This window comes from Ylistrum balloti, unplaced genomic scaffold (assembly GCF_031769215.1).
Source record: "Ylistrum balloti isolate Yb309-2 unplaced genomic scaffold, AGI_CSIRO_Ybal_v1 Utg370214, whole genome shotgun sequence".
NCBI lineage: Eukaryota > Metazoa > Mollusca > Bivalvia > Pectinida > Pectinidae > Ylistrum > Ylistrum balloti.
The window spans coordinates 532,651-545,891 of record NW_026782182.1 but is presented as its reverse complement, the minus strand read 5'-3'; the positions used below and the strand labels follow the sequence as shown (position 1 = coordinate 545,891).

Below are 13,241 nucleotides of genomic sequence, written 5' to 3'. Positions count from 1 at the left end.
GAACCATAGCAGAATATTTTGAAACAAAAAAAGTTGTCACCACAAAACACATGTTGACAAAGTGACAACAATATCAAGTCTAATTTCAACTGTTAGTTATAAGTTTCAGGTTCAGAGCCAACTACATTTAATACAATACACAACTGAAATTGGACTGGTAATGAAAACCTCTGTTTGTCTCTTCAGATGGCAATGTCAGGAGCCCGAGGCCCCCTTGGTATGACTGGTCTCCCTGGTGCAGTCGTAAGTACTTCTAATTGTAACCTGCTGCATAAACAATCTTTTCAGTAGTCTGGTATGCTCTGTATCACCTGATATCAGGACAGTGTGTTTTTAATATAATGATATTGTATCACTAGATATCAAGGGTGAATGTCTAGACCTCCACATTTTGTCACTAGATATCAGGACTGTAGTCTCTCTAGACCTCCACATCTTATCTTTTGATATCAGGATTGTAGTCTCTCTAGACCTCTACATTGTATCATTAGATATCAGGACTGTAGTCTCTCTAGACCTCTACATTGTATCATTAGATGTCAGGACTGTAGTCTCTCTAGACCTCCACATTGTATCATTAGATGTCAGGACTGTAGTCTCTCTAGACCTCTACATTGTATCATTAGATGTCAGGATTGTAGTCTCTCTAGACCTGCACATTGTATCATTAGATATCAGGATTGTAGTCTCTCTAGACCTCTACATCTTATCTTTTGATATCAGGATTGTAGTCTCTCTAGACCTCTACATTGTATCATTAGATATCAGGACTGTAGTCTCTCTAGACCTCTACATTGTATCATCAGATATCAAGGGTGAATGTCTAGACCTCTACATTGTATCATTAGATATCAGGATTGTAGTCTCTAGACCTCTACATTGTATCATTAGATATCAGGACTGTAGTCTCTCTAGACCTCTACATTGTATCATTAGATATCAGGACTGTAGTCTCTCTAGACCTCTACATTGTATCATTAGATATTAGGATTGTAGTCTCTCTAGACCTCTACATTGTATCATTTGATATCAGGACTGTAGTCTCTCTAGACCTCTACATTGTATCATCAGATATCAAGGGTGAATGTCTAGACCTCTACATTGTATCATTTGATATCAGGACTGTAGTCTCTCTAGACCTCTACATTGTATCATCAGATATCAAGGGTGAATGTCTAGACCTCTACATTGTATCACAAGATATCAAGGTTAGAATGTCAAGACCTGAACATTGTATCACTAGATATCAAAGGTGAATGTCTAGACCTCCACATTGTATCATTAGATATCAGGACTGTAGTCTCTCTAGACCTCTACATTGTATCATTTGATATCAGGACTGTAGTCTCTCTAGACCTCTACAATGTGTCATTAGATATCAGGATTGTAGTCTCTCTAGACCTCTACAATGTGTCATTAGATATCAGGACTGTAGTCTCTCTAGACCTCTACATTGTATCATCAGATATCAAGGGTGAATGTCTAGACCTCTACATTGTATCATCAGATATCAAGGGTGAATGTCTAGACCTCCACATTGTATCATTAGATATCAGGATTGTAGTCTCTAGACCTCTACAATGTGTCATTAGATGTCAGGACTGTAGTCTCTCTAGACCTCTACATTGTATCATTAGATATCAGGACTGTAGTCTCTCTAGACCTCTACATTGTATCATTAGATATCAGGACTGTAGTCTCTCTAGACCTCTACATTGTATCATCAGATATCAGGATTGTAGTCTCTCTAGACCTCTACATTGTATCACAAAATATAAGGGCTGTCAGTCTAGATGTCTAACTTGTATCGTTAGATATCAGGTGTGTAGTCTCTCTAGACCCTGACTTTGTATCACTATGCAATTTAGCACTACAAAAGAAATGTGTATTTTACTTTTTCAGGGCCCACCGGGAGTTGATGGTTCTAAGGGAGACTCTGGTAACCCAGGAGAACAGGTATGATTTTCAGCGACCTTTGCTCCCTAAAGAGAAAAAACAGTTTATATCAAATTAAAGGATGAAACAAAATAACGGGTTTCTTCAAATTGCTACCAAATCAGACTGATGATGAAGTGAAATAGATTAAATACTTCTTGTAAAGAAGAAATAAAGAGTCATTCCAGCTATTTTTGACAAAAAGTAGGCTGCTGTGAATATGATCTTCATAACTAGTTTGTTAGAGGTTCTGTTTTAACTGGTAATAAAAATTAGGGTAGAAATATGCTTATAAGCTGTTACCTGGATCTTCAAAGAACTACAGAACTTGTGTAATGAAATACATATTGTATAACAATGATTGTCTCAAAGACTGGCTGAGATGTCAGCCAAAATCTGTGGAGTCTTTATGATGTATTGCAATGCTTCTCATGTTTTAAGGGACTGACTGGACCAAGAGGTTTGAATGGCCAAAGGGGAAAGCCAGGAAAGAAGGTAAATTTGTGTGAAATGGATAAGTATAGTTATCTTAGGGTAAGACAAGGGAGCCAACACAGATATTCTGGTTCAGTGTCAAGGAGTGGGCTTATCACAGGACAGGGAAGTAGTTTAGTGGATAACTCTAAAGAATAGAACAGCATTAAATATGTTTGGTCTGATAACTTGGGCTTGTAGGTATGGTGGAATTGTCAATTCAATAATATTAATTATGTATTATCTTGGTCCGCAATGTAAATGTTCCTAAGTGTTTAAATCAAAGTTTACTGAAAGACATGAGGTTTCCAATATGATCAGTTAAAACTTATTTGATGCCTTATAACAGAAGTCAAACAGTTTCTGCTAAAAACATTAATAATACAATGCTATTTATATGAGGGTGTTTTCCTCTTTAGAAATTATAGAAATGGCACCCCATGTAGTAGACATTACATGTATACATTATATGATACACATGAAATTGCAATCTGACTTTTCCTATGGTTGAACCATTACAGGGACGTGAAGGTGCTGAGGGAGAGCGTGGCAGTATGGGACCTCCTGGAGATAAGGTACACAAGTTACTGATTGGCTGGATATCCCTCATCAGTGATGATATCCAGTAGAAAAGCCTTTGATGTAGCATTGTCTGATTTAATTACAGACATTTCCCTATCTTATATATTGGCATTGTCTTAACATTTATATTCCTGCCTGCTAGGTTTGTGTTGTTAAGTCTTGTAATTTGATGATATTTTTGTGTGTTGATATTTTGGTTATTATTTTTTTTCTACATTAAAAATGTAATGTATTTTGCCATAGCAATATTAATTGATAAGTTATAGGTATTTAAATAGGTCAGATCTCTAATGTAGGTCAATATTTACTACTCATAATTAAATGATAGTTATAAAGAAACTGTAAAGAATTGGAATTCATTGCATTACTATAATCAAAATATACATCATTTTTGTCTTCCAGGGAGACCTTGGATTTCCAGGAATGATTGGTATGCCCGGAAACAAGGGAGAGAGGGTATGTAGTTAGTCCTACTTATCTACACAGGAGCTAGTCCACGTAATAACTCTACAGCCATAGCTAGTAGCGAAGAAAGATGCCAGTTAATATATAGCCACTAACCTGATAGAGATTTTAATATTGTACATAGTTGCCAGTTTCCTGAAGTTGCTAATTGAAGCCCTGTTGAAAATTCTGTGGGTAGTGATAACACAAAACATTTCTGACACAATAAGTGATGATATAAATGTATGATATATCACTTGTCAAATGGTTGAGAAACGGTGATGATCAATCCTGATATTTGAACCATTTCCCAGTACTACGTGTTACTGTTAGTACATTTTTCTTCCTATGCTGTTGTAGGGATCTGCTGGAGCACCTGGTCAGTCTGGACCTACAGGACCTGAGGGCAAGCAGGTAAGACCACAATTCGCTTCATCCCTTGCCTAGAAAAATCTTGTAATATGTATTTAATGCCTTCAAAAGGCCTTGACTTTATATCTTTGGTGTTGAGATAAAATATAGAACAAACCACAGGCAATTGAAATATTTACAAATCTTCAAATTGTCACCAGAAAAAGACAGATTAATGTCAGTCTTGGAAAAGTATCATTATTCACTATCTCAAAGTCTGTCATTAAGTCTAACCACCCTCCTACTGTGGTCTTTATTGAACCCTTGTATCTTTTTTTGAGTTTGTGACAAGATGCTGGTGAATATTTTAAACATACATACCGTATTTGTCCTGAAAAGAGCGCCGGTAAATAACCAGTAGGGCGCCTTTACTAAGATATTTTTTCTCTTGAGTTAAAAATCTGGTAAATAGTCATGGGGTTGTCAAATATCAGGAAGTATGAAGTTACAACATAGTTTAGACTTCAATCAATCTGTTACAACTGCCGAAGTGACACTTAATTTTCCGCTAATACACTTGAATTGAAACAATGTTATCACTTTCACAAATTGTCAAGATCGTCATGTACACCTAGTCCTCATCTCAGGATGCTTGCCAAAAATTCCCATGACCAGCCAGTACCGGTGACGTGTCAAATTTTGTCTCAAAACGTGTTGGAGACTGGCTACACTCCAGCATGCCATTTTGATCAAAATGAAAAGTTACGAAAAAAAAATTCAAAATTAAGGTGATCAAATTTGCCAAAGAAAACGGTAACCATAAAGCCAATAGTCATTTCAAAATTCATAGAAAATGTGTGCAGAGATGGCTGAAAAATGAGGAAAAAATCAGAACCGAAGGAAAGCAGCGTCATAAATGTTCCAGCAGTGGAAGGAAAGTGAAAAATTTGGACATTGACAACAAACTTATGACTTGGCTAACAGACTGGCGAGAGAAGGGAGTCCGTGTAACTGGAAAAGCACTCAGGGCTGAGGCATTAACTGAACGGATGTCAGTCTTTTAAAGCTTCTAGCGGATGGTTTTGCTCTTTCAAACGGAGACATCAAATTTATATGAAACGGACTACCCATGTAGCCCAGAAAAGTGTTTCTGCAAACGACGATCAGGTGGATTATTTTTTCCGATTCATTACTCGCATGAGGAGACTGCGTAATTATGAACATCGAAATATCGGTAATATGGATGAAACGCCGATTTGGATGGAGATGCCTGGGAAATCAACCCTTGAACCAATAGGAAATAAACTGTGAGGGTTATGTCTACTGGACATGAGAAAGAGAGGATAACCGTGATTTTATCAGCGCTGGCAGAGGGAACAAAGTTGGCCCCATTCGTTTTATTACTGGGTGTTAGACCACTGCCTAAAACAGACCTGCCTTCCGGGATTGTTGTTCACATGTGTGATTCTGGGAAAAAGTTTTGGACAGATGAAAAAATAATTCAAATATGGCTAAAAACCGTATGGGGAAGGAGCAGTACCGAAAAAAAAGACTTATCGTATGGGACACATTTAGAGGTCATATGACAGAGAATGTCCAGGATGTAACTAGGATAACGTGTAACACGGACATTGCCTATATACCAGGTGGGTGTACCAGCAATAACAACCAGCTGATGTATCCTGGAACAGGCCTTTTAAAGCTGTAAATATGATGAGTGGCTTTTTGAAGATGAAGTCAGTCTGACGTGTCACGGAAATCGTTATCCCCCCGAAAAAAAACTGATTCTGAAATGGATGAAGGAGTCCTGGAGCAGCACTACCGCGGATATTTTTCGGAAATTGTTCATTGTCTGTGGCATTAGCAATGCCATGGATGGTTCGGAAGACGACCTGCTGTTCACCTTTGACTCCGAATCTGATGATGGTGGATCCGATAGTGATTTTTAGGGATTTACCAACAAAGATTTGGAAATAGCACAGGCTGTGAATGACAACAAAACAGTTGACGTCGAAAACTTCGAACTTGAAAGCGAGTCAGAAAGTGACTCTGACATGGATGAGAAAGATTATTACCATAGTGATAGTCCTGGTCATTGATCATTCAGACCTACCTGTATATTCCGATGTGTGTTGACAGATAGTCCTGGCCATTGATCATTCAGACGTATCAGTATATTCTGATGTGTGTTGACTGATAGTCCTGGCCATTGATCATTCAGACCTATCGGTATATTCTGATGTGTGTCGGCTGATAGTCCTGGCCATCGACCATTCAGACGTATCAGTATATTCTGATGTGTGTTGACTGATAGTCCTGGCCATCGACCATTCAGACGTATCAGTATATTCTGATGTGTGTCGGCTGATAGTCCTGGCCATCGACCATTCAGACGTATCAGTATATTCTGATGTGTGTCGGCTGATAGTCCTGGCCATCGACCATTCAGACATATCAGTATATTCTGATGTGTGTTGACTGATAGTCCTGGTCATTGATCATTCAGACGTATCAGTATATTCTGATGTGTGTCGGCTGATAGTCCTGGCCATTGATCATTCAGACGTATCGGTATATTCTGATGTGTTTCGGCTGATAATCCTGGCCATTGTTCATTCAGACCTATCGGTATATTCTGATGTGTGTCGGCTGATAGTCCTGGCCATTGATCATTCAGACCTACCGGTATATTCCAATGTGTGGTGACTGATAGTCCTGGCCATTGATCATTCAGACCTACCGGTATATTCCAATGTATGGTGACTGATAGTCCTGGCCATTGATCATTCAGACATATCGGTATATTCTGATGTGTGTTGACTTATAGTCCTGGCCATTGATCATTCAGACCTATCGGTATATTCTGATGTGTGTCGGCTGATAGTCCTGGCCATCGACCATTCAGACGTATCGGTATATTCTGATGTGTGGTGACTGATAGTCCTGGCCATCGATCATTCAGACCTACCGGTATATTCCAATGTATGGTGACTGATAGTCCTGGCCATTGATCATTCAGACGTATCGGTATATTCTGATGTGTGTTGACTTATAGTCCTGGCCATTGATCATTCAGACCTACCGGTATATTCTGATGTGTGGTGACTGATAGTCCTGGCCATCGATCATTCAGACGTATCGGTATATTCTGATGTGTGGTGACTGATAGTCCTGGCCATCGATCATTCAGACGTATCGGTATATTCTGATGTGTGTTGACTTATAGTCCTGGCCATTGATCATTCAGACCTACCGGTATATTCCGATGTGTGTTGACTGATAGTCCTGGCCATCGATCATTCAGACCTACCGGTATATTCCAATGTGTGGTGACTGATAGTCCTGGCCATCGATCATTCAGACCTACCGGTATATTCCAATGTGTGGTGACTGATAGTCCTGGCCATCGATCATTCAGACGTATCGGTATATTCTTATGTGTGTTGACTTATAGTCCTGACCATCGATCATTCAGACCTACCGGTATATTCCGATGTGTGTTGACTGATAGTCCTGGCCATCGATCATTCAGACCTACCGGTATATTCCAATGTGTGGTGACTGATAGTCCTGGCCATCGATCATTCAGACGTATCGGTATATTCTGATGTGTGGTGACTGATAGTCCTGGCCATTGATCATTCAGACGTATCAGTATATTCTGATGTGTGTTGACTGATAGTCCTGACCATCGATCATTCAGACCTACCGGTATATTCCAATGTGTGGTGACTGATAGTCCTGGTCATTGATCATTCAGACCTACCGGTATATTCTGATGTGTGTTGACTGATAGTCCTGGTCATTGATCATTCAGACCTACCGGTATATTCAGATGTGTGTTGACTTTTTGGGATGAACAATAGAATGTTAGATTCTAGATCTAGTTCAGTGATACAGAACTTTAATGAAGAGTAATGTCACATTCACAAACAGTTTTAAATGTTTTTGGATATTAAAATGTTTTTCTAAAGGTAAGAAATTTATGTTATATTTATTCACTACCAAAGAAAGATTGCTAGGGTGTTCTTACTAGAGCAGGCACCCTTAAAAGGACAAATACTTGGTACTTTTGCACTGTATCTTTATTCATATGAGTGTTGAAATATCCCAGATGACCTGAAGAGTCCAAACATAGACAACTTCTGTATGTTTTAAGGAAGGGAAATGATGTAGCCATTTTGCTGATATTCAGTGACAAGCCTAAAACATAAAAGGGGGAAGGGGGGAGGGGAAGAGCCAACACTGGTGTAGTATGTAGGTATTTTGTTGTATGTTTGCCCTGACGAGCCGTAACTAGCAAAACTGGTCAGCAAGAATAAAAGTCTAAAATATACTTATCTTGTTAATCTGGTTCGTGTCAAGATCACTCTTCCATGATCCGTAAGCCTAGACCATGATACCAGGCAAAAAGGTTTCTGGCTCCTTGTACTAGCTCTGAGCCCCCTCTCTTTCCTCACTCAGAGGAGGGTCAGTCAGCAGTATAATAATATCCTCATCCTCACTTGCCTGGGATCTCTCTACCGTATTTGATCAAAACCACACAAGTGATTTCTTAGAAATGAAATCGGATTGCTCAGAATTACCCACACTTGGTATTTCCCCCCAAGGTGTAGAACTTTCCAGTTGTTTGGTTGAGGATCCAGACCTGCTAAAATTGATTAAAGCTAGACCTCCAGGTTCCTATATAGGCCAATAGTTTGTTCTAATTATGATGTAAAGTATTCAGTTTTCTTTACTCCATGAGGATATCAAGACTAGATAATGTGTAACAATCTATAACTGTTTAACTTTGTAGGACAAATTTTCCACTGTTGTCAGAGTTGGAGCTAGTTCACAGGATTAAATTTTGTATAATGTTATCTGAAGCAGTATACAAGGTATTCATATCTATATATATATTTATATCAATGTTTACAAGCATAATATTTTCTCATTTTCACAAATTTAATCTCGTAAATATTCCCAACAATACAGCGATGGGGATATGTAAGTATTATTTTACAGTGCTTGAATGTACATGTTAAAATGTCAGCTATTCATTTGGTGAAAATATTTTTTTTTTTTTCAGGGAGACCCAGGTGAGGTTGGACCTATTGGAGCCCCAGGAGAGATGGTTAGTAGATACAAACCTAAACAAAAATGTGATGTATTGTTCAGAGGATTTTGTGATGTTAGCTTTACATAAAATCATGTTAAGAATAAATTGTGAATTATTATTGCAAAATTGTACGCTTTCATTGGGCTCAAATTTTGTAATTTTACTAAATTACATAGGCTCTCTCATGAAATCCACCAGTTTTATATTCCATGTCAATATTTATCTGTATTTCATTTTGTTAACATATGAATTTGTGGATTAAACACCAAATCAATGAAACAAACCCTCATTAATCATTTTACAGTTATATGTAGTAACTCAAAAGTAACAATGACTGTAAGCCTTATCATTTTATTGATAACTTTTTGATTCAGAAAACAAAGAGATTTTATTCAATAAACTTCAGCATTGAAATAAGTCATTAGTAAAGTATTAATATATGATATTTCCTCAGGGACCACGTGGATTCCTTGGACCTAGAGGCAGGCCAGGAAGCATTGGACCACCCGTGAGTAACACAAACACTATTCATCCTCCTGTCCTAGATTTCTGTGTGTCCTAGATTTCTGTATGTCACATGACATCATTTATCCCCCATCCTAGGTATCAGTGTGTCGCATGACATCATTTATCCTCCTGTCCTAGATTTCTCTGTGTCACATGACATCATATGTCCCCCATCCTAGGTTTCAGTGTGTTACATGACATTATATGTCCCCCATCCTAGATTTCAGGGTGTCTCATGATGTCATAAACTCCCCTGTTTTAAATGCTAATAATTTGCACAGAGGAAAACTGCCATAAAACATCTAAAAGCTATTTTTAAAATACGTCAATAAAAAAAATGTGCACAGAACTCAACAGTTCTTAGATTGATATCGGTGAGAAAACATGGTGTATGTCATTATTCAATGAAGAAGTGATGTTTGAAATTCCTACTTTTCTTAGGGAATTCCAGGAACTGAGGGACCACCAGGACCCAAAGGAAACCAGGTATGGTCAACAAGATTTCTAATACAATTTAGAATTTTTCTATTATATTTTGCTCAGATGTATCACAGACTGAATATTGTTTGCTATGATGATAAAGAGATAGTTAAAAGACTTAAAGTTCTTTATTCACTGGTATATTTTCAGTACACTATTCACTATCTGCATTAATGCACCAATTAAGTTCTTAACTTTGTAAATTTGTTGCTATGCTTTACCATAAGTTTACTCTTAATCACAATATTCTCATATTATCATAAGCTTAACTGATTAATTAATATGATGAATTTTTAATATTGTAAAAACATGATAATTGTAGATGTTTGTATGATGAATGTTTCTGGTAATTGCTTCACACTGAACATTTTAAATTTTAGGGAGGAAATGGCGCCCCAGGAGCCCCCGGACAATCTGGTGCACCAGGACCAACTGTATGTTGTTATTGGTCATTTAAATGTTTTACTTATAAGGGCTATTCTAATAACACATCTCAGTCCTAAGGGCTATTCTAACAACATATCTCAGTCCTAAAGGCTATTCCAACATCACATCTCAGTCCTTAGGGCTATTCTAACAACATATCTCAGTCCTTAGGGCTATTCTAACAACATATCTCAGTCCTTAGGGCTATTCCAACATCACATCTCAGTCCTTAGGGCTATTCTAACAACATATCTCAGTACTTAGAGCTATTCTAACAACATATCTCAGTCCTTAGGGCTATTCCAACAACATATCTCAGTCCTTAGGGCTATTCTAACAACACATCTCAGTCCTAAGGGCTATTCTAACAACATATCTCAGTCCTTAGGGCTATTCTAACAACATATCTCAGTCCTAAGGGCTATTCTAACAACATATCGCAGTCCTTAGGGCTATTCTAACAACACATCTCAGTCCTTAGGGCTATTCTAACAACACATCTCAGTCCTAAGGGCTATTCTAACAACATATCTCAGTCCTTAGGGCTATTCTAACAACACATCTCAGTCCTTAGGGCTATTCTAACAACATATCTCAGTCCTTAGAGCTATTCTAACAACACATCTCAGTCCTAAGGGCTATTCTAACAACATATCTCAGTCCTTAGGGCTATTCTAACAACATATCTCAGTCCTAAGGGCTATTCTAACAACATATCTCAGTCCTTAGGGCTATTCTAACAACACATCTCAGTCCTTAGGGCTATTCTAACAACACATCTCAGTCCTAAGGGCTATTCTAACAACATATCTCAGTCCTTAGGGCTATTCTAACAACACATCTCAGTCCTTAGGGCTATTCTAACAACATATCTCAGTCCTAAGGGCTATTCCAACATCACATCTCAGTCCTTAGAGCTATTCCAACAACATATCTCAGTCCTTAGAGCTATTCTAACAACATATCTCAGTCCTAAGGGCTATTCCAACATCACATCTCAGTCCTTAGAGCTATTTGAACAACATATCTCAGTCCTTAGGGCTATTCCAACAACACATCTCAGTCCTTAGAGCTATTCCAACAACACATCTCAGTCCTTAGAGCTATTCTAACAACATATCTCAGTCCTTAGGGCTATTCCAACATCACATCTCAGTCCTTAGAGCTATTCTAACAACATATCTCAGTCCTAAGGGCTATTCTAACAACATATCTCAGTCCTAAGGGCTATTCTAACAACACATCTCAGTCCTTAGAGCTATTCTAACAACACATCTCAGTCCTAAGGGCTATTCCAACAACATATCTTATTTCTAAGTCCTACTCCAGGTTTTATCCAGAGCTGCCTACCCTAGACTTTATTTGATTCATCATGCATTGATATTATGGGCAAGAAATTACACCCAATTATATATAGTAATGAATGTTCTGAAGTCAGTTGGAATGTTTTTTACTGAAATAGTCCTAATTCTATTAATGAGAGGGATAGTTTTAAATTGATTCATAATTAACATTGTTGATTATTTCTACTACTAAGGATTGCTGTAAATTTCCCTCGTATCTATGTCCTGTGCTATTCAGTTTCTGTTATTCAGTTGTCTTTCAGTATTGTTACTATGTAATTATTTGTGCAATTCAGTTAGTTACAGCAAATCTGTTATGTTTGGTGAGAATTTCTTTGATGTCTACACTCAGATGTCTTCATCTCCATTAAAGAAATTTGCTGAATTTTCTATGAGTTTAAATTTGTGTACTTGTTGTCGCTGTTTTTTCTCTCCCAGTGATATATTGTGACTTGTTTGAAATTTTGTCCATGTTAGGGACCACCAGGACCCCCTGGTGCTATTGGCCCCCAGGGAATTCCAGGTCCACAGGGAAAGGCAGGTCTACCAGGCATGCCAGGACCCATTGGAACACCAGTGAGTGGAAGATTGATCAAGCTTTGACTCTTAATAGTCTTCTGACAATTAAATTGAGCCTTCAGTACCAAGGATTTGGTCTTCTTTGAGTGAATTCGAGTATATTGAAATTTACAATTAGAAGGCAAGATTGTTTATAGCAAGTGTTAAATTTTAAACATGTCTCTTTTTTTTTTCTTTTTTTTTTTTTTTTTTTGACGAGTAAAGATTTAAAATCATTCAGATGATCATGTACATTGATTACTGTAAAATAATGGGAGGGAGAAGATTTAAAAGAACTGAATGTTTTGTAATGAGAAATGATTGTTTTGACAGGGTGTTCCAGGACATCCAGGAGATGTGGGAGGAAAAGGAGACACTGTAAGTACATACAAAATCATAGACCTCCATCCTTGGAGGATGTGTCTTATTGGACTGGTACATGTATCTTGGACTTAAAATTTCATTTGACAGAAAATTTGAAAAATTATGAACCTGTAGTCTACGATGGATTGAAATCTTTGTCAAGACAACTTCTCCATTGTCAGTTCTAGTACATCAGGTAAGCTTGCCCTGATGTCATCCTGCCTATAATGCTAGACCAGCTGTTATCAAAAAAGTACAATTTAATACAACAGAATCATGCTTCAGGATTTGCTTCAATTCTTTTCAATCTATTTATTCATTAAGAGTGTTCTGCATACCACTAGATATCTTGATGGATAATGACTTAGAGAACTTAGTGGAGGTTGGTGTTTGGAGATTTTTCTGCATTATAACCATAATAATGTATTCATGTTATATACACTTACTTTCAGGGTCCACAAGGTATGCAAGGTATTGTGGGCTACCCAGGAGTCCGAGGACTGAAGGTAAGACCGACCTATTCTATCAGAAGAAGAAATGCTTTCTGTAAAAATCAGGAAACCACATATTGTGTATGGACTTAAATTACATTTAGTATTTCGTATGTAAACCTTATTTAGTGTTATATATGTAGTACGTGTGATATTGACAAACTTATTTGATATTGATTTTATATT

The 13,241-nt window shown here is 37.6% G+C and overlaps 1 protein-coding gene across 1 annotated transcript in view; it reads left to right on the top strand.

The window, feature by feature from the left end:
* LOC132551773 (collagen alpha-1(I) chain-like) overlaps nucleotides 1-13,241 on the top strand; it is a 65,984-nt gene that overhangs the window by 24,581 nt on the left and 28,162 nt on the right. The window contains exons 10-22 of the mRNA XM_060215915.1: nucleotides 187-243; nucleotides 1,903-1,956; nucleotides 2,377-2,430; nucleotides 2,931-2,984; nucleotides 3,394-3,447; nucleotides 3,796-3,849; nucleotides 8,858-8,902; nucleotides 9,342-9,395; nucleotides 9,836-9,880; nucleotides 10,255-10,308; nucleotides 12,121-12,219; nucleotides 12,535-12,579; nucleotides 13,017-13,070. Coding sequence (XP_060071898.1) covers nucleotides 187-243; nucleotides 1,903-1,956; nucleotides 2,377-2,430; nucleotides 2,931-2,984; nucleotides 3,394-3,447; nucleotides 3,796-3,849; nucleotides 8,858-8,902; nucleotides 9,342-9,395; nucleotides 9,836-9,880; nucleotides 10,255-10,308; nucleotides 12,121-12,219; nucleotides 12,535-12,579; nucleotides 13,017-13,070 — 723 coding nt within the window. The remainder of the gene's footprint in view (nucleotides 1-186; nucleotides 244-1,902; nucleotides 1,957-2,376; nucleotides 2,431-2,930; nucleotides 2,985-3,393; nucleotides 3,448-3,795; nucleotides 3,850-8,857; nucleotides 8,903-9,341; nucleotides 9,396-9,835; nucleotides 9,881-10,254; nucleotides 10,309-12,120; nucleotides 12,220-12,534; nucleotides 12,580-13,016; nucleotides 13,071-13,241) is intronic.